The sequence below is a fragment of the Neofelis nebulosa genome, chromosome 18 (assembly GCF_028018385.1).
Source record: "Neofelis nebulosa isolate mNeoNeb1 chromosome 18, mNeoNeb1.pri, whole genome shotgun sequence".
Taxonomy (NCBI): Eukaryota; Metazoa; Chordata; class Mammalia; order Carnivora; family Felidae; genus Neofelis; species Neofelis nebulosa.
The window spans coordinates 17,568,047-17,595,625 of record NC_080799.1 but is presented as its reverse complement, the minus strand read 5'-3'; the positions used below and the strand labels follow the sequence as shown (position 1 = coordinate 17,595,625).

The 27,579-nt window shown below is 51.0% G+C and overlaps 1 protein-coding gene across 4 annotated transcripts; it reads right to left on the bottom strand.

Moving 5' to 3' along the window:
* Positions 1-270: 270 nt before the first annotated feature.
* On the bottom strand, positions 271-27,579 carry ZNF629 (zinc finger protein 629). Of its 4 annotated transcripts, none has more exons than XM_058710372.1 (3): positions 27,474-27,579; positions 6,285-6,392; positions 271-6,129 (listed from the first exon to the last, which is right to left on the bottom strand). In XM_058710372.1, the coding sequence occupies exons 2-3, from the start codon at positions 6,355-6,357 to the stop codon at positions 3,596-3,598; spliced, it is 2,607 nt and encodes an 868-aa protein (XP_058566355.1). In that variant the 5' UTR covers positions 6,358-6,392; positions 27,474-27,579; the 3' UTR covers positions 271-3,595. The 4 variants fall into 4 exon arrangements, with proteins under 4 accessions (XP_058566355.1, XP_058566353.1, XP_058566354.1 ...); XM_058710370.1 differs by lacking the exon at positions 27,474-27,579 and adding an exon at positions 8,991-9,172; XM_058710371.1 differs by lacking the exon at positions 27,474-27,579 and adding an exon at positions 8,288-8,533.

Below are 27,579 nucleotides of genomic sequence, written 5' to 3'. Positions count from 1 at the left end.
AAAGCCAGGCACCAAGACCTGCTTGGCTCTGCCACCATTTCAGCACATTTCTCCCCCTTTCTCCCAAGGATATGGATTTTTGAAATCCACAAACCCTCAGGCTCCTATCTGCAAGCACCAGATAGGGATTTGAGGGCATCTGAATGAAGGGTGCAAGGGTGGCCTGGGCTGGGCTGAGCTTTTGAGGTTACAAACGGACCCGGGCTCTGGGAGAGGACAGGCTCCTTCAGCTCTTTCCAGGCTCGAAAGGGAAGACAGAAAACACCCGGGAAATCTTATTCCCTTTATTCTCTTCAACTAATCAACATGACCACCGGTGACACAACACTGTTATTGACACACAACACTCAAAAGTGGGGCCTCTCTTCACTCCATGGAGACAAGTCAGGTGAGTGGGGCTTCCCTAATGGGGGCAAAAGAGTCTGGGGGCTGCTCACCTGAGGAGCGGGTGTCATGGGATCCCACCTCTTGGTCGTGATGGTTTCAAGTTTCCCCACCATTCAGGATTCATTCCTGCTTCTGTTGAGTTCCCATGTGACCTCCGTAGCCATAGCAGTTCCAAGTTGTACCCTAAGCTCAGATCGATGTCCCCTCTCCCCCCTTGCTTTCACCAGTGACTCTGTGACCCTGTCTGTTGGGCTCCTCCCCCAGGGCACTTCTGAAGTCAGGCCTGCGTGGAGCTGGACAGAAGGGTTTGGGGACACCATGCCTTCCAGACTAAGTTCTGGTGGGCAAGTGCCACGACTGACCCCTGGACCTTTGCCTACTCTGGTCAGAGAGACTCTGGACACTGCCACCTCCCCAAGCCAGCTCCCTGCTTAGTTCCTCCTAAGATGTAGCTCGCTCTGGGAGGGAAGCACCTGGGTAAAGGCGTTTGGGGAGGTGGGCAAGAGAGAACAGGTCACCCCCCAGAGGTCTCTGATTCTGCCCCTTTCCTGCTACGAAACCCCAGACCCCACCTAATCGTGTCCACATCATCCATTCAGTACCGGAGCCAAGACCGCTGGCCCTCACCCATCCCTACAACATGCGAGCATCCTACTACGTGTGCTACACCCTAGTCCTCAATAGGCCTACAGTTGGCCTTTGACCATACTGACCACCTCCCCTCCCCCCCGGGACCGGCCCCTGAGCCCCAAAGGCTGCTCTCCAGGACTCTCCTGGAGACAGATTCCTCAGACCTGTTTCCGAGGGGCGCTGCTTCTAGCTTTACAAGGGGTTTGTCTCTACAACTGAAGTTTCTTTCTACTATCATCTTAACAAAAAATCTTTGACTTGGAGAATGGTCTCCTCTTCCTCAGTCTCATAGGGACACCCCCTTTGTTGACGCTTCTGTCAGTAGAGATTCGGCAGGCAGGCTCCTTCTCCCCGCTCAGTAGTGCTTTCTGACCTGGCACTTGGGTGGGGTGGGGCTTTACACAAATGGCATAAGGGTCTCCCCACAATCATCCAAGACCTGCCTTTTCCTTCTCCCCAGCAGGCCTGGGTTTTTCCTCTTGCAGTGTTCTAGATTTTGATCCTTTGAATTCAAGGTCATCCCTTTGGGGGCAGGAGAGATGAAGGGTGAAGGGCTTTCACCTTTTGAGCTTTTGGGTAATGGAATTAGAGGTCTCTTCCACAGCTTTGAGGAGTCCAGTTGCCCTCTCCAGGGAATCGACTCCTGAAGGGCCCCCTCACCCGGCATCTCAGTTCTGACTCCAGGACCACAGTGCGTTAGTGGTACCAGCGTGGGTCAGTGGGCACTTCTTTTAGACCCAGCACTGGACAGAGTCCTCGCTTTCCTTAAGGGTCTCCAGGGTGACGCTGTGGGGTTCTTGTTACAGATGCTTGAAGAGTTTTCACTCAACCATTTTATAGGGCAGCAGTCTCTCTCCCCTGCCACACACAGTCACATTAGCGGGTCTGGCGGCGTTAATGAAAGAGTGGAACTGTGTGGTGTGTGAAGACAGGAGATGGGTCGGGCCAGGGAATGTATTTCTCATCCTCCCATTTCCCTCCGAAGGTTGCTGGCTGAGGAGGAGAGGAGCCAAGTGGGTGGGATCTGTCCCCATCCAAGACCACGATCAGGCCGGGGTGTCACGACTTCAGAGAGCTCCAAGTACCAGGGGGAGGAAGGTGGCCAGGCCTCCGTATGCTCTTCAGGGACCCATGGCCCAGTCTGGGAGGGTGTTTGGACCCCCACCACGACGTGCAGGCTGGCTCATCCCGCCAGCAGCCTCGCAAGCAGCTCAGATGAATAAGTGAGGTTTAAAAGCAGGTTGCTGGGTAATGAGCGCTCTATTCTGTCGACTTGCTGTCCCTCGTTGCCACAGAGAACCCACACATGACTCTCACTGACTTGGAGGAGAGACGTCTAGGGAGGATTTAACCACACACAGGCCTTGAGTCTCTGAAGGGCTTTATTCTTTGGAGGTCGACTAGCAGCGGTTCCCCCTCTCCACTAAGGACAGAATTCGAGGAAGTGAGACCTGGTGGCAGTTAGATTTCAGGAGAAACCTCCTGACAGTGAGACCTGAGAATGGGCAGGAGGGACCCTCCAGCCCCGGAGGCCTCTCAGACTAGAAGTTCCCCATCCTGCCTGGCTGGGGGGAGCCCTGGAGGCCTGAGCTGGGATCTGCTTGCACTTGTAGTTTAACAAGCTCCCGGAAACAGAGAGGACTGGGCAGCCCTGAATTGGCTGGGTTCCATCCACAGCTTCACCTTGGTTTGCTTTCCTCAAAGCACGAACAGAAATCTCCCTCCTGCCCCCCAATTTTTGCGGTGGCTTCCCAGTATTCTTAAAGTTTCTATGCACCCCAAATTTCAGCCTTTAAAAAGGCTCGCCATCACTTTTTTTCCTTCCCCATTTTTTGATTCTTCCCGATGAGGAATTCCATGGGCCTCTTCCTCTAACACACAATCACCTAAGATTGGCCTCATATCCCAAGGAACCCCCAGTGCGGCGAGCTGGACTTTCTCTTCCTAGTTTCTTGGGTCGTTTCTTCTCTGAGGGTCTGGGGGCTCCGCATCACTTATTTTTCGCCTCTCCCCACACTAGTCCCCAGCTGAGTGTTTTCCTCAGTGTCACTGTCCAAGTCTTCTGGTGAGAGAGGCTCCCTCCCGTACTCCAGGGGGAGAGAACACTGTGGAACAAGTTCATGGGAGGCTCTTCTACACCTTCTGAGGGTCACTCCTCTCGAGTCAATGCCATTGGATTCCCTGCACTTCCCCGACCCTATAGTTTCACAAGGATTTTGATAACAGTTTTATAGGGTTGTCTAGAGACATATTAGGACCTCTTCCTACAATTAATAGGGCTTTTATCCACTATGGTTTATAGGGTTTTTCTGCTACAGACTTAAAGGGCTTTTTTTTTTCCTACATATTTATAGGGTTTCTAACCCAACAGTTTTTCTCTACTGCCTCTTATAAGTGGTTCCCACCAACAATTTTATAGGGTTTCTCATTACTGATGTAAAAGCACTATTTATACCCAGGGTTCTTTATGCTCCGTTTCTCTACAATCTGATAGGGTTTTCCTCCTTTCCCCACATAACTTCTGGGGACAGCCAGTGTTCCTCTCAGGAGAGAGAGGCCCCTGGTCTCCAGACTCATTTCACAAGGTGACCCCTGGGTGGCAGCTCCTATGGAGGAGGAGGGCCGCGACTTCTGCGAAGCCGTCTCCACACTCAGGGCACAAATAGGGCTTTTCTTCCGAGAGGGTCTTGGGGTTTTCCCCATCCCCATGGCTGCTGCTCCCTGTGGGGGTGGGGGCCTCTCCCTCATCTTCCTGGCTTGTGGGCAGGGTGGCTGGCTCTGGAAGGGGCTCCTCGGGGGTGGGGGACTTTTCTTGGGTGTGGGTCTCCTGGTGCCGGACGAGCGCCAGGCGATCGAGAAAGGAGGCCCCACAATCTGAGCAGCTGTAGGGCCTGGCCCCCAGGGGGCTCCTGAGGTGCTCCAGGAGGACAGAAGAGCTTTTCCCCAGCTCTGGACTCTTCTGGGGTTTTCCACCTGCATGCACTTTCTGGTGCAGCAGCAGCTCAGAGCTGAGGCCAAAGCTTTTTTTGCATTCAGGGCATTTAAAGGGCTTTCCACTTAGGAAGGGACTGGGCCCTGCCCCTTCCCCTAGACCAATCCTATAATCAGGAAAGAGAAAGGGCTTTTCATTGCCATGGGTGAGCTGATGTTGGAGGAGCACAGCCCGATCCAGAAAACTTTCTCCACAGTGGGAACAAATGTAGGACTTGGAGGAGAGCAGGCCCAGCCTTTGGCCAAAGCTCTCCTGCCCTTCAGGCATTTTAAAGGGCTGTCCTGGGGGTTCGGCTCTGCCCTCCGCAGCACCTGGATAGGAATTCCCTCCGAAAGGGAGCCTGGGGGGTCGGAACTGAGGCGCCTTGGGGGCTGGGTGTGCGATGAGGCCATCTGAATTTTTGTAGGGGTTTTCTCCAATATGGATGCGCTGATGCTGCATGAAAATGCCCTCGTCGTTGAATCCCTTTCCGCAGACAAGACACTTGTGTGGTTTGGCTCCGGGGGGTGGCGTCAGCAGGGCAGGGTCACCCAACCCCAGCAGGGTGTCGCCCTGAGCTCTCCGGGCTGGGGTCTTGCCCCTCTCGTGAACCACCCGATGCTGCTCCAGCTCGTGCGCCTCCAGGAAGGCCTTCCCGCAGTCGGAGCACACGAACAGGTTCTCATCCATGTGGGTGCGGACATGGGTGATGAGGTTGGAGCTCTGGCTGAAGCTCTTGCCGCACTCGGGGCACTTGTAGGGCTTCTCGCCCGTGTGCGTGCGTCGGTGCTGGATGAGGTGGGAGCTGCGGATGAAGCTCTTGCCGCAGTCGGAGCACTTGTAGGGCTTCTCGCCCGTGTGGATGCGCTGGTGGCGGATGAGGGTGGAGCTCATGATGAAGCTCTTGCCGCAGTCGGCGCAGATGTAGGGCCGTTCGCCCCGGTGGATGCGCTGGTGGTTGATGAGATTGGAGCTGACGCTGAAGCTCTTGCCGCACTCGGGGCACTTGTAGGGCCGCTCGCCCGTGTGCGTGCGCTGGTGCCGCAGCAGCGTGGCGCTCAGCGTGAAGGTCTTGCCGCACACCGGGCACTTGAAGGGGTCCTCGCGCAGGTGAGTCCGCTGGTGCTTGATGAGGGTGGAGCTGTGGCCGAAGCTCTTGCCGCACTCCAGGCACTCGTAGGGCTTCTCGCCGGTGTGCGTGCGCTGGTGCTGGGTCAGCTCCGAGCTCTGGATGAAGCTCTTGCCGCACTCGGTGCAGCGGTAGGGCTTCTCGCCGGCGTGGATCTTCTGGTGCTTGAGGAGGTTGTGGTTCTGGCCGAAGCGCTTGCCGCACTCGGGGCACTTGTAGGGCTTCTCGCCCGTGTGCGTGGCCTGGTGCTGAATGAGGTCCGAGCTGCGGTAGAAGGCCCGCCGGCACTCGCCGCACTTGTACGGCTTCTCGCCCGTGTGCGAGCGCTGGTGCTTGATGAGGTTGGTGCTCTGGGTGAAGGCCTTCTCGCACTCCGTGCACTTGTAGGGCTTCTCGCCCGTGTGCGTGCGCTGGTGCTGCACCAGGTTGGAGCTCCAGCTGAAGCACTTGCCGCAGTCGGGGCACTTGTAGGGCTTCTCGCCCGTGTGCGTGCGCTGGTGCTGCACCAGGTGCGAGCTCTGCGTGAAGCTCTTGCCGCACTCCGAGCAGGTGTTGGGCCGCTCGCCCGTGTGGATGCGCTGGTGGCGCAGCAGCTTGGACCACTGGCTGAAGCTCTTGCCGCACTCGTTGCAGATGTAGGGCTTCTCGGCCCCGGAGGGGCGACCCTGCACCAGCTCCCGCAGGCTGGGCTCGTTGGCCGGGACCACCGGGGGACTGTTCCACGTGGTCAGAGTCCCCCACTGCCAGCTGGCCTCACAGGCCTTGGTCCAGTCAGACGGGGTAGGGACTACCTCGGGGGCGGGGGGGTCCAGGGGGGTCTGGTGGTCCAAAGGGTTGGGGTGACCCGGTGGGGTCGGGGGGTCCCCGGGGACTGCGGGATCCTGGGAGGGTCTCTCCAGGGGCATCTCTGATGGGTCCTTGAATTCTGGACTCTGAGCTGGATCTCCCAGGATGATCTCCTCCCCAGAACTTTCCTGCTGAGGGCTCTCCTCTTCGTTCCCACTCTCGGCACCTACAGAGAGAAAGGGAGTCTCCAGCCCCCATCTCCTTTCAGAACGCGGGGTCGGGTCTCTCTTCCCTCCCCTGGGTTTCCCCCAGAGTCTGGGCCCCTCCCTGAACTGGGGCCGCTGTCTTGTCAGGACTGCAGTCCCTTCTTGTGCCCCTCACCTCTGTGAGCATCGTTGGGGCTCTGTTCAGGACCCTGCAGATCTGGGCCCCACAGCGCCGCCTCAGGCTCCATCCCAGAGCTCAGGACTGCCCAGTGTTCCAGGGACCCTGGTGGGGGCAGGGGTGGGGGTGGGGGTGGAGAGAGGAACACACAATGGAGTTCATCTGCTTTTCTTTACTCCCCAAGTCCCCACTCCTTCACCTGCCGGCCCCAGGCCTTATTACTCCTTGCGTGAACTTCAGCTTCCCACCTCCCCATTTTTCTGGGCATCCGTTCTCACGTTCTCAGTTCTCACCGTGGGCCCCCTACTCCTGCAGGCCTGACTCCTGCTCCAGATCTTCAGCGCACAACTAAGCCAGTAGGTGAGTTTAAGAGTGTAATTAAAAGCTCATCAGCCATAACCCTTTGAACCCAGACTGGGGGCTAGAGAAGTATCTGACACCCACAGGGGAAGGAGGCTCTCACCCAACCCCTCTGATGCCCAGAGGCTGGGAAACCTGTTATTTTGCTAATCAGAGGAAGCTCATTAAGACTCTAATTTTCCTCCTTAATGGGGCTGCTAATTGGGACCAATAAACTTTCCTTATGAGCCCAGAGAACTGAGAGTGCCTGGAACACAACACTTGAAGAGTTAAAAAAAAAAAAAAAAAAAAAAAAGGCAATCAGATTTCCCTGAGGGGACAGGGGCTCTCCAAAAGCACTGGGGCATTTTCCCGTTATCTGTTATCCACACAGAAAGAAAGTCAAGCAGCCGGGGAGGGGGAGAGCAGCCGGGGTGGGGAGGAGGGGTGGGGGGCGGTGGTGGCAGTTAAAAGCCATCGGGGGCTTCAGCAGGAATGACCTTGAGAGGGAAGTGGAAAGGCAAAGGGAGAAGGGACAGGTGTGTGGAGCTGACACGGTGTCTGTGGTGTCCTTGTTATCTCTCCCAATCCTCCCCACAGGCCTGCTAGGGGCCCCAGGAATCAGGTTGTCCATTTTACAGATCAGGAAATCAACACGCAGGGAGATTTCTCCAAGGTCACAGACTGGGAAGTGGCAGCACTAAGACCAGAAATGCAAGGTTCTGTGTCTGGCTTGCCCTGGCCTCCGAGAGGGAGATGACCTTGGGAGTCACGTGAAACTCATAAATGTGGGCTGCTGGCAGGAGATGGTGAAGACAGCTCAGACAGAACCTGCTGGCCATGAGATAGAGAAATTCCCAGGACCAAGAGGTTTCCGTGACTTGCTGAATCCAGTGACTAGGCCTGACAGTCTGCACCTGTGATCTCAAAACAGTACTCCCCGCCGAAGCCTGCCATTATCACGCCCATCCTGGCACCCCTTCTTCTATTTCATTTGCTCTGTTTTGTTGGTGCCGTATCCCATGCCTAGGACGGTGCCTGACACATAAAGAGGTGCTTGCTAAGTTTTGTTGAATGAATGAAGGTGAGATGAATGAGATGCCCCTGTTCCTGGAAAACCTGGGTGGCCTAATGCCTTTAAAGGTCAATTTGCAAGGGGATGGCAGCAAAGGAACAGGAGTCCAGAGTGGCCTCCAGGTAAAACATAGGTAGCTATCACTCCAAAAAGGGTGATAGGATTCCAGGATGAGGGCATAAGGCCACGGGAGCTAAATTCTAGGTTCCCACAATGTTTAGAGCCTGAACAGAGTCCCTGGGGAGGCCCGGGGCTTTGAGTGGCTGTGTGGGATGGGCACTGCATGTATGGGGGCAGTGGTGCAAGAAGACGCGGAAAAGACTCATGAGGAGGCAGCTGGGAGACAACCAAAGTGAAGCAGGAGCTAGCCGGACCCTGCCAAACAGCAGCAGGAGGGATGGGAGTTAGATTTTGGGAAGTAAATTAATTTCTTCATCTCTGCAGCAACGTAGGCTATGAGGATGCCCCCTCCCCCATCTGTAAGTGTCTTTGGAGTGGTGGAGGCAGGGAGCCTCCGCTGAGCTGGGGGCTGCCTATTCTGAAGAGGCCTGCTGTGCTCGCCTAGGACAGGTAAGAGCTCATGTACCTTGAGTGTCCCGAGAAATTCAAGCTCAGCTGTCCAGAGCAGAAGGGAAAGGGTTAAAGCCAAGGCCGCCATGGAGTAGGAAAGTGGGAACACCAAGGGAGACAAGAAGTGCTGAGAGCCCACCCAGGCCCAGACCCCAGGGCACCGGCCTTGGACCCCGCTCCAGCCAAGCTGCGGAGGGAAGGAGAGAGGGAAGGAGAGAAGCAGGAGGCTGCCTCACAGAGGTGCGGAGAGCGGCCCAGGGTGACCCTGACATGGAGGCAGCTGCGGGAATGCAGCCGCCCTGGCCCCGGCACCCCCCCACCCCAACGCCCGCACCAGCCCGGACCCTGGACTTCTGCTCGGGCCGGTACCCACGACCCTGTTCCGGCTCCCGGGCCGGGGACCGGCCTCCCGGCCTCCCCTGCCCGCGGGGCCCCCAGGATTCCGGCGCTCCGCGGCGCCCCGGCCCGCCGGCGGCCCAATTCCCTCTTCCCAGAATGCTCACGCCCTCCCTCCCCTCCCCTCCCCCACAGCCAGACCCTCGCGCTCTTCCCAGAATCCTCGGCCCCTCGCGGCCCCGGCCCGGCCCCCACCCCACCGGCGCCCGGGGCGGGGAGGGGGCGCAGGCCCGCGCGCCCCCGCCTCCCGCGCCCCATTGTTCCCGGCGGCCGTCCCGGGCCCTCCGGGCCACCCCCCAGGAACCCAGGCGTCCCCAACTCACGGCTCTGGGGTCTGGGGAAGGCCGGAAGGCAGAATCCAGCCCCAGGGGACTTAACCCCTTGAATGCCCTGCCTCGGGGGGCGGGCTGGACGCCGAGGACTCTGGGGTCCTTCTCAAGGGGTGATCCCAGGCTGAGGACCCGGGGACCAGTTCAGGGTGACTGGGACGGAGCAGGAAGTGACCCCAGCTTCCCGGGCCCCTCTAGCCTGGAGTCAGAGCATCAGCTCTATGGGATTTAACCCTTCGCCTCCCGCAGCCTGGGGAAAAAAAAAAAAGAGGACGGGGAGTGGGGAGGTGGCCGAGGCGACGCCCCTCTCTCTGTCTCTAGCGGGAGAATCTCGGGGGAACCCAGATGCCAGTGGGGGTCTCCGGATTGCTGGCCACTCTCCATCTCCAAGGGACTCTGCCAGCCACTCCCAGAAAGCCCTATCTTGGATTTGGTGGCTGCTTGTCCCCTGGGCCTGCCTTTGTTGGGACTCAGACCCAAGGATGGGGCTCAGATGAGCCTGGGTTGTGGTGTGGGAGGGAACATCCTACAGACTAAAAATGGCTTAAATGAAATCATAAGTCATGGCAACAAGAATTTGGGCTGAAAGGACAAGCGCAGCCAGGAGGGATTTCTAGCATGCTTCTTTCCCCCTTAGCTGCCCTGGTGGCAGGAGGGAAGTCAATGGGGATTCCCTAACCAAGGAGGGCCTTTCATAGCTCATAGCTAGAGAGACCTTTAAAAACCTGAGAACACTAGTGGCCTCCCAAGGCCCAGGTTACCTGGGCTCCCAGGTTTTAAAGCCTTCATCTCCTCCCTCCTCACCACAGTCCATGATTATTCCCATTTTGCAGCAAAAGAAACTAAGATGTGAGAAGTGCGGTAACATGCTTAAGATCAGGTCATTATTTCACTTGCACACGTTTGTATTGTGGGGAACATAGAGGTGGAGAGATCTCAGAGCCGAACAAGAATCGGGCTTTCCACCCTCAAGAACTCAAGACGTTTGATAGTGTGCATGTTATAGACACAAAAGACTCACAGGAGAGTGTGAACAGGGTTATCTGCCCAGGGATGTGAGGGACCGAGCACGGGAACAAACTGTATGTCAGAAATCACTAAAGAGGACGGCAGCTCCTCTGGGCCTACATCTGGGGTTCAGAGAATGTGGTCACCAGGAGAGAGAGCCCCACTGGGCCCTGCCCCTGCTCACTTCTCAGCGCTGACTCCTTCACGCACCTTCCGTTCAGGCATGTCTGCATCTGATCTCTGGCTCCCATCACCTTTGACAGACACCTCACTCTCACCTCAGGGCCTTCGCCCCTCCTGGTCTCCCTTTCCCTGCTCTGTTTCTCACAGCACAGCATGCATCACCCCTGACGGAACATTTGCATGTTTGCGTCTGTCTGTACTGGTGCCTCCCTCCTGTGCGCACGCACCTTAATGTCCGTGCCACCAGGGGAGGGGCTGGCCTCTTGGACTCACTGCTGTCTCTCCAACTCCTGGAACAGTGACAGGCATGTAGTAGGTGCTCAATTCACACGACACGTGGGATGGTCATCCTCCCATCTCTTCCAGCTGTTTCTGGGTCAGATGTGGCAAAGTTGGGCAAAGCTGGGCTCTGGCCGCACAATCTCATTCATAGTTCAGACACCCTTGCTCTGAGACAGGTGCAGAAGAGGAGGATTTGGGATCTGAGTGGCTTGCGGGGCAGATCCAACCGTCACTACCGTCTCCTCCCCTCCAAGGGCTGCAGAAGCCTGACCTGGCCTGGGGGGCGGTGAGGTTGTGGGAAAGCTGTGCCCTGGAGGCTCACAGAAGAGTTTAAATTGGCGTACACCCTTTTTGTTATGTGTGCGGTTTTTAAACCAAATTAATTGCCACTTTTAGAAATTAGTACTTTTAGGGGCACCTGGGTGGCTCAGTCGGTTGAGCATCTGACTCTTGACTTCGGCTCAGGTCATGATCTCGCGATTCATGGGTTCCAGCCACTGCATCAGTCTCTGTCTGCACTGATGGTGTGGAGCCTGCTCGGGATTCTCTCTCTCTCCCTCTCCCTCCCTCTCCCTCTCCCTCTCCCTCCCTCTCCCTCCCTCTCCCTCTCCCTCTCCCTCTCCCTCTCCCTCTCTCTCCCTCTCCCTCTCCCTCTCCCTCTCCCTCCCTCTCCCTCTCCCTCTCCCTCTCCCTCTCCCTCTCCCTCTCCCTCTCCCTCCCTCTCCCTCTCCCTCTCCCTCCCTCTCCCTCCCTCTCCCTCTCCCTCTCCCTCTCCCTCTCCCTCTCCCTCTCCCTCCCTCTCCCTCCCTCTCCCTCTCCCTCCCTCTCCCTCCCTCTCCCTCTCCCTCTCCCTCTACCTCTCCCTCTCCCTCCCTCTCTCTCCCTCTCCCTCCCTCTCCCTCTCCCTCTCCCTCTCCCTCTCTCTCCCTCTCCCTCCCTCTCCCTCTCCCTCTCCCTCTCCCTCTCCCTCTCCCTCTCCCTCCCTCTCCCTCCCCCTCTCCCTCCCTCTCCCTCCCTCTCCCTCTCCCTCTCCCTCCCTCTCCCTCTCCCTCTCCCTCTCCCTCTCCCTCCCTCTCCCTCTCCCTCTCCCTCTCCCTCCCTCTCCCTCTCTCTCCCTCTCCCTCCCTCTCCCTCTCCCTCTCCCTCCCTCTCTCTCCCTCTCCCTCTCCCTCTCCCTCTCTCTCCCTCTCCCTCTCTCTCCCTCTCCCTCTCTCTCCCTCTCCCTCCCTCTCCCTCTCCCTCTTTCTGTGCTCCTCACCAATTGCTCTCACTGTCTCTCAAAATAAATACATGACTTAAAAAAACCCAACAAGTTTAAAAATCAGTACATTTCATATACAAATCCAAATTTCCCACTTCTTTGGAAAATCCAAAGATATGGCAACAAGACCCAAATTTTCACATGACAGCAACTGGCTGGGCAGTAGCTTCCTTCCTTACAAGGCCACTGGCTTTCTAGTTTGTCAGTCCCTGTGGCTCCTATTGTGACTCCAACCATGAAGCTGAGAGGTGGTCTCAGTTTATCAATGATCATCCATTGTGGATGCTCCAACACCCATTTGACTGTAGGTACTGATTCTGTACCCCTTGGTCTATGTCCGCCAGGTTTAGAGTAATAAATCCAAGGATGATGTCCTCTGAGTAGTTATGTTCATTGAGTATTTACTGCACGCCAGACCTATTCCAAGGGCTCCATGAAACTTCACAACTCATGAAACCAGTATTATCAGCCCAAGGATAGAGGGAATCACTTGCACATAGCTTACGAGGGACAGAGCTGGTTTCACACCTAAGCATGCTGACTCTAGGGTCACATGGCCCCTAACCACAACTCTCCGAATGGCTCAGGTGTGTCTGGAACCAATCAGCCCTGCTGTCCTCTCCCTCATCTTGCTCCAGGAGCTGAAGAGAGGAATCTGCAGGGTGGAGCACACCTGGTCAGTCCAAGCCGTCCTCCTCCAGCAACAGTTTGCTTGTCCTGCTCCTAGGAAAGCAAAATGTGCTCTGACTGTAGGTGACAGTATGCTGTCCTGTTACTTACAGGCAGCTGGCACAGCGGCCCGAAAGGAGACCCTCCTGGCAGGGGAACTCCTAGAAAGAGGAGGATGATACCCACCCCCCTTTGCCTTTCATGGACAGCCCACCGCCATGTTGTTCTCGGTCAGGGCTCAGTAGCCTTCCACATGGCCCTTGAACGCACGCCCTTGTATCCCAAGGTCCAAGTTGCTGTGAGAACAGTGAGGTCCTAGAGGCGGACCCTGGTCCCCACCCTGCTCTGTCCTCACCGCTCATTGTGGTCTTGGGCAACTCACTTTGTCTCTTGGGGATTTGGCTTCTTCCTTAGAAAGATGGCCTTGGTTCCCAAAGGGACAGGAGGGGTAAATGAGATGATACAAGAATTCAGAGGTGATCAACTCTAGCCAGGGCTGCCTCCTTCTTTCTCGTCAGAGCGCACAGCCCTCTGCCCGGCAGGAAGGAGAATCAGGAGCCTGGAAACTGTGTCCTGAGGGACACAGGGAGTGTGTAACTTGGGACGACCCGGGGCCTTGAGCAGAGGCTCCAACCATCTGCTGTACGGAGGGGGCCACTCTCAGGCTGAGAGCGTGGAGCTGAGAAGGCTGCTCAGTAGGACGGCAGGGGAGGCTCCAGCAGATGCCAGCAGGAAATGCTTCTTCCCTGGAGATGTGCACGCCCACAGGGTGTACTGGGGGCTGCTTTTTTATGAGTGTGGAACTCAAATGTGGAACAAGAGCAGGGTCCCAGGGCTAGGAGATCCCTTCTACCTCTGAGATGCCAGGATCAGTCAATCCTCTGCTCAAGAACCTACAGCGGCTCCCTAAGGCTGCTCCCATCAAGTCCTACCCTCCTGGTGCCTCCTAACCACCATGTCCCTAAGGCTCAGAGCCACAACCTTCCCTTACGTTCTCTTCCTCAAAAATCTCCAGCTCAACATGGTCAGTACCAAAAATCATTCGTGTCAGTGGCTAGCCCTGTTCCTGTCATTGCAGGCTTGTTCTTTCTCTCCATTTGCCTGCCAGACCTGTCCACGTCACAGTCAACCAGATTCACCAGCTCCATTTCTCTACACGATACCTAGTCATCTGCTCCCCAAGGCCTGAAGGGCCGTCCTGTGAACCCCGTTCCTCAGTAGGTCCTCAGGCATACGGCACCCCTGCTGACTCTGCCCACTTCTTCTGTCCCCCCTACCCCAGGCCACTGTCACCCCCTGGTTCTCATCCCTGAATTACCACAGTGACTTCTGACAGGTTCTCCAGCCTCCTGTCCCCCTGGCTTCTTCCCACCCACCTGGTCCCCCACGGTTCTTCTGAAAAGCATCGCTTTGTTCACCCTCAGAATGCCTCTCCTCCGGCCTCATGATCAATAGCGGGTTTTGTTTGTTTTTTTAATTTTTGAAAATTAAGAACTTTTATATTTTTATTTTTGTTTATGTTTTTTAATGTTTATTTATTTTTGAGAGAGAGAGAGAGGCAGAGTGTGAGTGGGGAAGGGGCAGAGAGAGAGGGAGACACAGAATCTGAAGCAGGCTCCAGGCTCTGAGCTGGAGCACAGACAACACGGGGCTCAAAACCCACAGACCTCGAGATCATGACCTGAGCTAAAGTTGGACACTTAACCAACTGAGCCACCCAGGTGCCCCAATAGATTTTTATATTTTGACAATAACTTTGATTAAGCTATAGGAAACCACATATATAGTTGGGTAAGTAAATGTAGATATACATAATTTAAATACAAATAAAAGTAAATATGGGCACCTGGCTAGCTCAGTCGGTAGAGCATGCTACTCTTGATCTCAGGGTTGTGAGTTCAAGCCCCGTGTTAGGCATGGGGCCTGCTTAAAAAATTTTTTTAAATAAATAAAAAATAAAAGCACATAAATATATGTATACAGTTTTGTTACCAAGTATCTGCATGAAGGTATGAGCTGAAATAGCTCTAGTCATCACAATTCTGGGCCTCAGTTATCTCATCTGCAAAATGACACGATCACATGTTCTCAATGGTAAGGGTATTACTCTCTGAAATGCTTTTGTGTATGTTTGACTATTTGAGGAGGATACATATGTGCCTATAAACGATAGTGGTTTCTGGGCAGGAGGACTGAGGATCTGGGGTAAGAGGAAGGCTTACCTTTGGATTCTTGGTTCTGTTTGATGATTTCTAATTTTTAAAAATCACTTTTTACTATTTATTTATTTATTATAATTATAATTCTTGCAGAATATATATTATTTTGTTTAAGGATGCATTTTTATTTTTTTAAGTTTATTTATTTATTTATTTTAAGTAATCTCTATACCCAACATGGGGCTTGACCCTGAGATCAAGAGTTGCACACTCTTTTGACTGAGCCAGCCAGACCCCCCTCAAAATCACTTTTTAAACGGTAAATATTGAGCATAAGGTTGGAATGGAGATCGTGGGGTTAAAACAACACGATGATTTCCTTTTCAGGTTTGTCCTGATCCAAGTCACGTTAAATCAAATTCAAATGATTTCCTACCCATATGTGACACGTGGGCTAACCTTCCAGAGAGGTCTCCAGCACCCTTGGAACAGATGCTCTACTGTAGCCTAAGCATGGGAAAGGAGATTGAAGACAGATGGAGGAGAGGATTATATTGTCACACAAGGTTACAACACTTAAATCACTAAGCTCTCAAACACTTGAAGCCTGATTCCACCATTGCCACACCCTAGGGAACCTAGACTTGTGGCGGGAAAAATGAAGCCCCAAACCCCCAGAGCGTTGGGTCCCGTCTGAAACCAGCCTTTCTGCCTCCTTTCTCAGAGCCCTCTAATGTGATCCCACCGACACACTGGGTCATAGGCTCCACCCCAGCCTTCTCTAGAATGCTTCCCCTTCTCTCTCCACACGGGCAAGTCTCACCTGTCATCAGGGTCCTGTTCAAATGCCAGCCAACGTGAGTCTCGGCCCTGATATCCACCCCCATTGACTGTTTTATAACGTATACTCTCATTCACATTAAAGAATTTGTTTCTCTTGATACAAGGCAGTTATTCTCACCCCCTTTTTTTTTTTTTTTTTTTTTTTTTAACTCATAAGGGAACATTCGGACTTCAGACAGGTCAGTTAACATGTTCTGGTCACAGAGCAACTGTGAGAACTTGGGATGTGTAGGTCTTGGGTTTTCTGACTCCGGGTCTGGGGCTTCCCTTTTTCAAAATCCAGCTAAATCCTACCCCTTCCTTCCCGAACTACAGTGTCTCCTAGAGAACCTCCCTCACCTTCTGTCACAATCTGACTGCAGGGATTCCTATGTTTTACCCGCCATCTTGGCCACATCCAGGTACCCCCTGCACTGTTATTTATTTGATATTTTTCCTCTGTTCAGTGCATTTTCCTTCACTGAAAGAAAAATATCTGAGAAGGAAACTCAATGTCAGTGTGATGACTAGGAAATTGCTCCTTATAAATCGTAAGTGTAAAAATGAATGCAATGCAAAAGTAACTCCAAATGGTTCAAAGACCTAACACTGGAAAACTTTTAGAAGAAAACTTAGGGGTAAATCTTCATGACTTTGGATTTGACAATGGTTTCTTGATATGACACCAAAAATACAAGCAACAAAAGAAAAAATAGGTAAATTGTACTTCATCAAAATTTAAACATATTGTACATTAAAGAAAACTATCAAGAAAGTGAAGACAACAACAGAATGGGAGAGGAAACATTAGCAAACCATATGTCTGATAAGGGACTTATATCCAGCATATATAAAGAACTGTAACAACTCAACAATAAAGACAAACAACTCAATTAAAAAATGGGCAAAGAACTTGCACATTCTCCAGAGAAGATCTACAGATGGCCAACAAGCACATGAACAGATGCTCAACATCACTGCTATGAGGGAAATGCAAATCAAAACCACAATGAGATCCTACTTCGCACCCACAAGAACAGTTATAATAATAATATTTTCTAGAAACCTGAGAGTAACCGGTGTTGGTGAGGAGGTGGAGCAATTGAACCCTCATATACTGCCAGTGGGAACGGAAAATGGCACAGCCACTGTGGAAAACAATTTAGTGGTCCGCAAAAAGTTAAACATAGAACTATCAGCAATTCCACGTCTGTACCCAAGAGAAATGAAAACATAGGTCCACATCAAAACTTATATACAAATGCTCATAGCAACACTATTCATAATAGCCAAAAAGTGGAAACAACCCAAATGTCCAACAGATAAATAAAATGTGGTGTCTATTCATACAATGAATGAAGCCATACAAAGGAATAAATTACTGATATGTCCTACAACACGGAAGAATCTTGAAAACATTATGCGAAGTGAAAGGAACTAGATACACAAGGCTGCATATGATTCCGTTTCTATGAAGTATCCAGAACAGGCGAATCCATGGAGACACAAAGCAGATTAATGGTTGCCAGGAGTGGGGGGAAGGAGGATTGGGGAGTTGCACCTTAATGGGTACAATATTTCCTTTGCGGTGATGAGAATGTTCTGGAACTAGATAGAGGTGATGGTTGCACATCAGTGTGAATGTACTAGATGTCACTGAATTGCATACCTCAAAATGGTTGAAATTATAAATGTTATGTGAATTTTACAGTACAAAATTCAATCAATATTAAATTATGTTAATAAATACCATTGATATATTGTTGCATAATTAGGTGAGGACTCTGGGTCTAAGGGACTCAGTTTTTGCATTGTTTCTGTTTTATTTTGTAAGGTTTATTTATTTTTGAGGGGGGGAGGGGCAGAGAGAGAGGGGGAAACACAGAATCCAAAGCAGGGTCGAGGATCTAAGCTGTCAGCACAGAGCCGGGTGTGGGGCTCGGACTCACAAACCGCGGGATCATGACCTGAGCCACAGTCAGAGACTTAACTGATGCCCCTAAGGGGTTCCTTTTGTGTGTATGTGAGAAAGTGCCAGAGGCGGAGGCACAGAGAGAGCTGAGAGGGGATAAAGGCCTACCACCAAGATGAGACTCTCCCCTGGGTGGAATCAAAGGGCCTGAAGGAGAACAGGGAGGGCCACCTTTCTCCCGGGGCTGTCCCAGCACCTGGGCACCACCTTGCGTGCTGTCCCGGGCGCTGGTACAGGTTACGTTGTACACAAAGACGCCGGACGGGGACAGGTATGATCGCATTTCAACCCTGGCTTCATCCAAAAGCCAAAGGCCATGTTGTAGAGGCTGCCTGCCCAGAGAAGGAAAATTTCAGCAGTCCGTCTGTCCCGAGGGGGCACCCGTCTGTAAATCACCCGAAGGTACCATAGATTAGCAGCTGTCCTATATGGTGGGAAACCTGGTAGTGAAAGCCGACGAACTCGAAAGCCAGTCAGACTTTGTTTCAATTCTTGTTTCTGCCACATTCAACTGTGAGACCTTGTTCTAATCACCGGACCTTCTCTGAATCTCTGTTTCCTCAGCTGTAAAATAGGGAAACGACAGCTCCAAAGAGTGTGAAGATTGAATGAAGTGTGTGTACATACTGACTGTTCGTTTTTTCCCCCAGTAGTTAGCTTTAGCTTTCACCTTTGGCTTAAATACTTTTTTTTTTTTTTTTTTTTTTTTTTTTTTTGGTACTAGAAAAATAATATAGGGGCACCTGGGTGGCTCAGTTGGTTGAGCGCCTGACTTTGGTTCAGGTCATGATCTCATGGTTCTTGGGTTCGAGCCCCGCATCAGGCTCTGTGCTTACAGCTCAGAGCCTGGAGCCTGCTTCTGATTCTGTGTCTCCCCCTCTCTCTGCCCCTTCCCTGCTCATGCTCTGTCTCTCTTTCTCTCTCTCAAAAATGAATAAACATTAAATAAAAAATTTTAACAAAAATAATGTAACTAGGGGCTCCTGGCTGGCTCAGTCAGTAGAGCATGCAACTCTTGATCTCAGTGTCATGAGTTCGAGCCTCACATTGGGCAAAGAGCCTACTTTTTTTTTTTTTTTTTTTTGGGACAGAGAGAGACAGAGCACGAACGGGGGACGGGCAGAGAGAGAGGGAGACACAGAATCGGAAACAGGCTCCAGGCTCCGAGCCATCAGCCCAGAGCCTGACGCGGGGCTCGAACTCACAGACCGCGAGATCGTGACCTGGCTGAAGTCGGACGCTTAACCGACTGCGCCACCCAGGCGCCCCACAAGGAGCCTACTTTTAAAAAAATAATAAAATAAAAAATAACATAACCATACTAATTAACATATTAAAAAGCGAAATTACTCATTTTTCATCTGCTCCCAGTTCAATTATTTTTGCCCCTTGCTGTATTTCCTTCCTATATATTTTTTCTAAGCTTTTTTAAAAAACTCAGTTCTATGTTTTTGGTGCTTTAATGTCTTCCCAGCCAAAATTTTAATGGCTGTCTAGGGGTGCCTGGGCAGCTTAGTCGGTTAAGCATCTGACTTCGGCTCAGGTCATGATCTCACAGTCTGAGTTTGGGCCCCGTGTCGGGCTCTGTGCTGACAGCTCAGAGCCTGCCTGGAGCCTACTTCAGATTCTCAGATTCTGTGTCCCTCTCTCTCTCTGTCCCTCCCCCTCTCACGCTCTGTCTCTCTCTGTCTCTCAAAAATGAATAAACGTTCAAAAATTAAAAAAAAAATTAATGGCTGTTTGTATGATTCCTGCTAGATACACCATATTTTTCTGAGTCATTGCCCTGTTGTTGAATATTTACACTGCCTTTAGTTTTTGCTCTTACAAATAAAATTTGGTGAACATCTCTGAGAGTATATCTCCGAAATTTCGATCATTTTCTTAAAAGACAGTCCCAGAAAAAGAAACAGTTGGTCAAATCTATGAGCATTTCCCTGGCTTTGGTGGTGCATAATCTTGTAATTAGTTGTGACTCCAAATGCAGGATTTCCAGACTATATCTATCTTGTCTCAAGGATGTGAGAAGAGATTTGATTCCATGCCTTGCTGAAATCCATATAAATGAAATCTAGAAAATTTCCATCGTCTATGAACCTAGTAACCTTATAACCATAGAAAACAATTCCTACATAATAGGGTGGGTGTGAGGATTAACGCATTAACACATGACAAGCCTTAGACCAGGGCCCGGCATTAGGGAGCACTCAGTCCCTATTCTTGTTTTCACTGTGTAAAGGAGGCAAGACTATTCTGGGACTGCAGTTCTCTGTGGCCTTCTAGCCTTCCCTGCTTTCCTCACAGGCTCTTAGGGTGTGAGTTTTGTAAGGTTATTAACACTTGAATAATGGCTTCTGCTTACTAAGAGGTTTTGTTTTGCTTTGTAGATTTGTTCATTTACAAATAAAGGTCCATAAAAAGGACCATGAAGTCAAAGATGGACAGCCTTTCTCTAATATATACGGCCTCAGATATTAAAAAGATACCTTTGGGGCACCTGGGTGATTTTTTTTTTTTTTTAGTTTATATTTATTTATTTTGAGAGAGAGAGAGAGAGAGAGAGGGAGAGAGAATCCCAAGCAGACTCCACGCTGTCAGCACAGAGCCCAACGTGGATCTTGATCCCACACGGGGATCGATCCCATCACCAGTGAGATCATGACCTAAGCCAGTATCAAGAGTCAGACACTTAACCAACCCAGCCTCCCAGGCGCCCTTAAGCGTCTGAGATTTGATCACAACTCGGGTCCTGATCTCAGGGTCATAACTTCAAGCCCGTGTTGGGCTCCATGTGGGGCGTGAAACCCAGTTTAATTAAAATTTAAAAAGACATTTTTAAGTGGCTACCATAAAGGAGATGAGGGGATCTGGCAGTTGTGTTTGTTTCTTTATTTATACCTTGTTTGGTTTTGAAAAGGACCTGAGGCATTTATAGATAGCCACATATTCTATGACAGGTGCCTGGCATCTAGTAAGACTCACAGCCCCTGGGGTGCCTGGATGGCTCAGTCAGTTGGTTAAGCCTCTGACTCTTGATTTTGGCTCAGGTCATGATCTCATGGTTTGTGAGTTCGAGCTCCCCCTCAGGCTCCATACTGGCAATGAGGAGTCTGCTTAGGATTCTGTCTCTCTCCTTCTCACTCTGCCCCTCCTGCACTCTCTCTCTAAAAAACAGAACAAAAACCTTAAAAAAAAAACTTAAAAAAAAAAAGACTCACAGCTGCTCAACATTGGCTATGATCACTGATAGTAGCGGAAGTAGTAAATGTCATTAACAAGACAAAAAACAAACAAACAAACAAAGCCAAAGGGAGTATAAAGGAGAGAATGATGACATGAATCCAGGTGGGTAAGAAAACACATGACATAAGGCTATTGCTACAAGTGTTACAGATTTGCTGAGTTTTCTAGAGATCCAAGCATATGGGTACATAGTCCATGTGAGGCTTAGGAGAAAGTTCTGTGAGTCCTCATCAAAATGACATTTTGCGATGCAGAGGACCATATCTTCAACCCCATCCCCTAATTCTGAATCCAGTCCAACACAGAGACAGATGAGGAAACCAAGCCCCAGTGGTGTAGGAGATATTTCATGGCTGTGCAAAGTTCATAAATTCAGCCAGTCCAGCTTTTAAAGCCACTGTTAACGGGGCGACTGGGTGGCTCAGGTCATGATCTCGCAGTTTGTAAGTTCCAGCCCCGAGTCCGGCTCTGTGCTGACAGTTCAGAGCCTGGAGCCTGCTTCAGATTCTATGTCTCCCTCTCTCTCTCCCCTCCCCTGATCCTGCTCTGTTTCTACCCGCCCCCCCCCCACAAAAAAAGAATAAACATTAAAAAAATTAAAGGCACGGCTATAAATCACACATCCCACTTTAAGCAATCCCAGTAAAGGGATTACCTACGACATGTATCTTTTGGCTTTAGGGGGTTGGTAGATACACAATATTATCTTCTCCTAGCCAGCTCCAGCAGGCATTCACAAAGAATGAAACCCCGTGGCCCTAGAAATACACAACTGGCAAGAAGATGGCTCTGTTTCACATTATCGTAAGGGGGATAATACGTGGAGGTTTTGCCGTTTGTTTGGTTTTTCACCCTTGAGATCTGACCACTAGGTTTGGACAAGCCTGCTTTTTACAGGGGCGATCAAGCTCTGCCTGCTTCCAGCTGTTCTGTGTCCAGGTGATCTTCCTTCTGCTCAGGGGTCTAGGGCCTGTAACCCCACAGGGCTTGGATTTGACCTTCTTCCTTCCATTTTAATGGCTATCTCTTGTGTCAAGCATTTGATGTGAGTTATTTTAAACTTTTTGCAATAACTCCGCCGGTGGCTATTTCTGCCTCGACTTTATGCTGATGAAATAGAAGTTCAGGGATACGTGAAATAACTTGCCCATGGTCACCCTGCTAGTAAGAGCTGTGATTTAATGCAGTCCTTAGGACTCCAGACCCTTATTCTTCCCCTCGCCTTACCAATCATCTGTTTAATGGTCTGATTTAAGATTCCCGTTGAGTTAAACATCAAGTTTTCTGGCCTTTGGTTTGTATTATTAGTATGTTTCTCTTGTTTTGAAAACTAAGACTTCATTTGTCTCCAGATTTTGTGTCTTTTCTCCAATGGGTCACGTGGCTTAAAGTGTTCATTGGCAAATTTTCTTTTTCCTTCTCCAAGTCAGATCAGGAGATGAGGATTAATTCAAGGTGCACAGTGCTTTTTAAAAATTTTACACCTCCAGGGCACCTGGGTCGCTCAGTCGATTAAGTGTCCAACTTTGGCTCAAGTCACGATCTCATGGTTTGTGAGTTTGAACCCCACATTGGGCTCTGTGCTGACAGTGCGGAGCCTGCTTGGGGATTCTCTCTCTCTCTCCCTCTTTCTCTGTCCCTCCTCTACTTGCTCTATCAAAATAAATAAATAAACTTTAAAAAATTTTTACACCTCCAGTGGTAGGTTTCAATTCCCTCTTACCAGTGTTTGTTACAAAAGAAATCTCATAATGCAAATACAAACAACCATGAAATACTATTTTTAACCTAAGAGGCTTACAAATATAGTTTGCTTATGGACTATGTGGAAGAAAGAGGCACTCTCAAACATTATTAGTAAGAGCATATATCTGCACTGCCTCTTTGGGAAAAGGAAAATTTGGCAACCCTGATCAAAATTCAGAATGCGTACACCCTTTGACCTGACAAGTCTACTTCTAGATCCTACAGGCATGGTGTGCACAGTGATATTCAGCAAAGTGTTGTTTCCATCACAAAAGACTGAACATAACCTACATGTCCACTAACAGGGAAGTTGACTAAATAAATTATGGCATATCCATATAATGAAATACTCAGCAGCTGTGGGGGAAAAAAATGAAGCAGATATGTACAAACTGACATGAGACATTCTCCAAGATATGTTGTTATATGAAAGAAGCAGGGGGAAAAGCAAGTGACTACAACGTGTTGTCATATTTGTGATTTTTATTACGTATATTTATTTAGTTTGAAAGAGACAGAGACAGTGTGAGTGGGGAAGGGACAGAGAGAGAGACAGAGAGAGAGAGATAGAATCCCAAGCAGGCTCTGCGCTGCCAGTGCAGAGCCTGATGCTGGGCTCGAGTCCGTGAACCCTGAGATCATGACCCGAGCCAAGATCAAGAGGCCAAGATCAAGTGTCAGATGCTTAATCAACGGAACCACCCAGGCGCCTCATATTTGTGTTTTTCTAAAAGGAGACACTTGCATATGCATAGACTATCTTTAGAAAGACGCACAAGAAACTGGTCACAGTGCTCAGGGGATGATGGTAGGGGCTGGGGACAAGCAGAGGCAGGAGGACAGCCTGTTTTCCTTTTTGTCTTTTTATACCATATGATTTTTTTTTCAGAATACAAAAAGAAGTTGAGGCGCCTGGGTGGCTCAGTTGATTAAGCATCGACTTCGGCTCAGGTCATGATCTCATGGTTCGTGAGTGCAAGCCACGTGTTGGGCTCTGTGCTGACAGCTTGGAGCCTGGGAGCCTAGTTTGGATTCTGTGTCTCCCACTCTGTCTCTGTCTCTCTGCCCCTGCCCAAATCGTGCTTTGTCTCTCTCTCTCAAAAAAAAATTTAATATAAAAAGAAGTGAAAAAGAAAAACATAAAAGAAATCTGATTAGAAATCATCTACCCTGTGTTGTAAGACTGGAGGAAGCATGTATGGTCATCAGACCAGGGTGGCCCCATAGTCCACATTCTCCCCTTGGGTTTGTTATGTGAGACACCTGGTGCCCTGTTGTGACTAAACCACTAACTTGCAGAATGACTCTGGGAAAACTCGAAGCTTTCTTGGCATTTCTAGGGTGCAGAATACAAGATGCACAATGTCCTGCCTGCTCAAAGCTTAAACCGGGTAGAGGGAGCAGCGTGGCCAAGGGCCTGGAGGTGAGAAACTCTCTGGTTCCTCATCTCCCGTGGCCGGCCAGCCCTTTTCCTCAGAGCTTCCATGCCTGCACCCCCTCCACCCCCCCCCCCCCGGGCTGCCTTCCTGCATGACTGTCAGAGTTGCTAAATCCCTAGGGAATGAAAGACAAGGACAGCCTAACTGTATTCTCCAGGGTTCCACCAACTCAAAAGACCTTTAGTACTAAATGCTGGAGCCCACTAGAAACTGCCCAGAGGGACCCTGAGAGTGGAAGCAGGAAGAAATGGCCGGTCTGACTGGCCACTGAGGTTTCCACAGGTTGTGTCAAAGGTTGGGCTCTTTGGTAATTGTTTTTGCACCTGAAAACATGGTTTTGTTTTATCCTTAAAAAAATAGGAGCACTTGGTTGGCTCAGTCAGAAGAGCATGCAACTCCTGATCTTGGGATTGTGAGTTCAAGCCCCAAGTTGGGTGTAGAGATGACTAAAAATATAAAAAAATAAATTAAATTTAAAAAAATTTGTACATACACTCAGTGCCTTTCTTTGGATGCCTGCAACTTGCTCCTTTGGAAGGTCACAAGATCCTTTTCTTTAAGCAAGGATAGCGTCTATACTGGGGCAGCACTGTTCATTATTATTATTATTTTTTATTTTTTTAAACATTTATTCATTTTTTGGGAGTGAGAGAGACAGAGCATGAGCAGGGGAGGGGCAGAGAGAGAGGGAGACACAGAATTTGAAGCAGGCTCCAGGCTCCGAGCTGTCAGCCCACAGCCCGACGCGGGGCTTGAACTCACGGACCGCGAGATCATGACCTGAGCTGAAGTCAGATGCTCAACCAACTGAGCCACTCAGGCACCCCAGCACTGTTCATTATTTTCAGCCTGTTGCAGGAGTTAGGTGGTTTTGCATAGCCTCCTCAGCTCTGGACTAATGGGACATCCAGGTCTGACAGCACTATTGGCTTTGATGGTTTAGTTCAGAATTCCCAGAAAAAGTTTCCAAAATCAGAGCTGCAGTGTGGAGAAGAAAGGCATGCACTCTGGAGTCAGAAGGGCCTTGAGTTCAAATGTGACGCTGACATCCACTCATTTCCTAATTTCATCCATAAAATGGGAATAATAGTACTGCTTTCACAGAATTGCCCTAAGGCTATAGAGATAGGTGTATAAGGAACCTAGCACAAAGTAGCTCTTAGTATCATTTCTATCATGTTCTTCATTCTCATGCCACAAAACTGACCCTCTTAATACCTGTCCGTTTTCCAGAGGTAGTAGTAAAAATCGAAACAATGACAACTAGCATTTACTGAGCACTTGTTATGCGAATGGCCCTCTCCTAGGTCGTTTACATGTTCACTGAATCCTTACAGCACCTTTGAGGTAGTTACGGTGCTTTTTTACAGATAGGAAAGCCGAGGCTCAGAGAGGTTCAATAACCTGTCCGAGGTGGCTCAGCACCTTCGCCCAGGGCACATGAACCCAGCGAGCTGGGCGCTGTCCTCTTGATAGGGGCACGAGAATCCTCCAACCGTTGTCGGGGAGAACACAAGACAACTCAGCGCTTCGCAGGGAGAAGGGGACGGATGCCGCCAGACGCGGCTTTGGCCGGCTGGGGCCGAAGGGGTTATTCCCACTGAGACGCCGGCGCCCGGGGCTGCTAGAGCGGCCCCGCCGGGGGCGGGAGGAAAGCGCACTTCCGGCCGCGGCCGGACTCCGGGAATCCCACAGGCCGGCTCCGGGCTCGCGGCGCTCGGCCGGGGCCTCGGGGCGGAGAGGGGACCCCCGACGGGCGCTCCTGCCCCGAGAGTTCCGGAAAGGACCGCCGCGCGCGCTGGGCCGGGGAGGGCCGGATGCCGCAAGCCCAGGGGCGCACCGGGCCGGGAGGGGAGGCGGCTCTGAACGCGGCCGCCGGGTGGCCGGTCGGCGGTGGCACGAGGCGGGCGGGCGGTTCCCCTGGAAGGGCCGGCAGCTTGGTCCCCGAGGGACCTCGAACCTTGCAGAGCCCGGGGTAAGAAAGCCTCCGCTCATTCCGCCCCTCCCGAGTGCCGGCCCGTCCGCCTTCTCCACGATCCCCACAGCCGCCCGGAGAAGCCGGAGGCATCATCCCCGTTTCGTAGGCGACTCGCTTGTACGGCCTGTTTCATAAACCGGCTTGTTCCAGGCGCTCGACGGGCCCGGAGCGGAGCCGCACTGCGCGGTGCTGGTTAGGCCCTTGCGCTCGCGACCCCTTCCGCGGTGGAGCGGAGCGTCGGGCTGGTTTCTGTAATCTCAGCAAGCTGCACCCGACCTGGCCCGCCCTTCCCTTTCTGCAGGCAGACGTGGGTCACATTGGAGCCATCTTTTCTCCTGCCACTCCCCTCCGCTACCCGCATCCTCTCCTTTTAGACTTCATCTTTTTATTGTCCATTCTGTCCTTCCAGTTCCACTGCCACCATCTTTCAACTTCATTGTCGCAAACGCGCCTTACTGCAGTCACCTTACATCCAGAATGCTTCCTTCTTAGTTCATAGGTCACTCTACACCCCACCGGTCCCCAAGGTCTTGCATCAAGCCACGCCCCTGTCCCAAGAACTTTCTTGGTCAAAAACTAAAACCGTCTGTAAGCTCAAATCAAAACGCTTTAGCACAGCATTCAAGGCCACTTAAAACTTGGCTTCAGCCCATCCTTCTAACCTGATCTCTCTCTTGGTTCCCGGACTAGAAGTTACAGACTGGTAGTTACAATTTGAAAGCGTATTTCAACTGGTGGGCAATTTCTTTCCAAAATTCGAGTTGCTATTTACCTTAAAACTGGGAAATTTCATTTAAAAAACAGTAACAACCAGATTTCTAGCTTTTGATGCGTCGGCAGAGCTGGAAATTGTTGGCTTATGTTCTTAGACTAAGCAAGTGATTCAGACTGAGAAGTGGGTTCCCCTTTCAGATAGGACTGTGCCCCTGGGCTTCACTCTCCACCCCCAAGTACACTCTGTCTCTGAGCCCGAGTACCAGCTGCACTGTTTTTCCTGTAATGGGTTCTTGTGTCTCTATCAAAAGTGCACAAATGGATCGTAAGCCAAGAGGCATTCATGTGTAAAGACAACAGAAGAGTAAGCACCCAGCCTCCATGCATTTCCTGTTCTTTCTTGGACCCTATAGCCATTTGAACTTTCCACTCAAGGCTCTACAAGAACCCTCACATACAGCCAGACTAATGACCTCAAGTCCTCTCAAATGAACCTGAGGACCATATCTTCGCACACCCTCTCCGTTAGTAAATTCCATTCAGCAAGTCCTTGGCCAGATCTCCTGCCGTGTGGAACATTTCCTGACAACCAGCCAAGTAACCAGCTCCATCCACCCATGCATCTCATCAGCATGTCTGGAGGCCACGCTCTGGGCCTGTTATACAACATACACATGGTAGGTGATCAAGAAATAGTTACCAGCTGGGTAAGTGGCATAGTCACACATGTATTATCCCCTTAGGTTACAAGATCTTTGAGGGAGGGGTCCAAATCATATCTATCTTTGCACTGCCCTAGCAGCTAGCACACTGCCTGGCACATAGCAGGCATTTGGTAATATCTGAGGATATACGTGCCATAAGGAAGTGCCCCAGAGAAGCAATAGATACCGAGTTTCAGTCCAGTCCTATGTCTGGAAGCAGCACCCCCACTCCCCCAACCCTGAGTGATGCAGAGGAGTGGAGAGGCAGCCCCAGAGAACAGAGAGCAGAGCCCTTACTCAGTCCTGAAAGCCAGGAGCACTTCACAGACCCCTCGACCTGGTGGCTCTGCTCAGGATTCAGCCGAAGCTACGTCTAGGACCCAGCTGTATCCATGTGGCCTTG

Coding starts and splice junctions, on each gene's coding strand:
- ZNF629 (XM_058710372.1), bottom strand. CDS start 6,357: ATGGAGCCTGAGGCGGCGCTGTGGGGCCCAGATCTGCAGGGTCCTGAA. Junction 6,130..6,284: donor CCCCAACGATGCTCACAGAG/GTGAGGGGCACA, acceptor TTCTCTCTGTAG/GTGCCGAGAGTGGGAACGAA.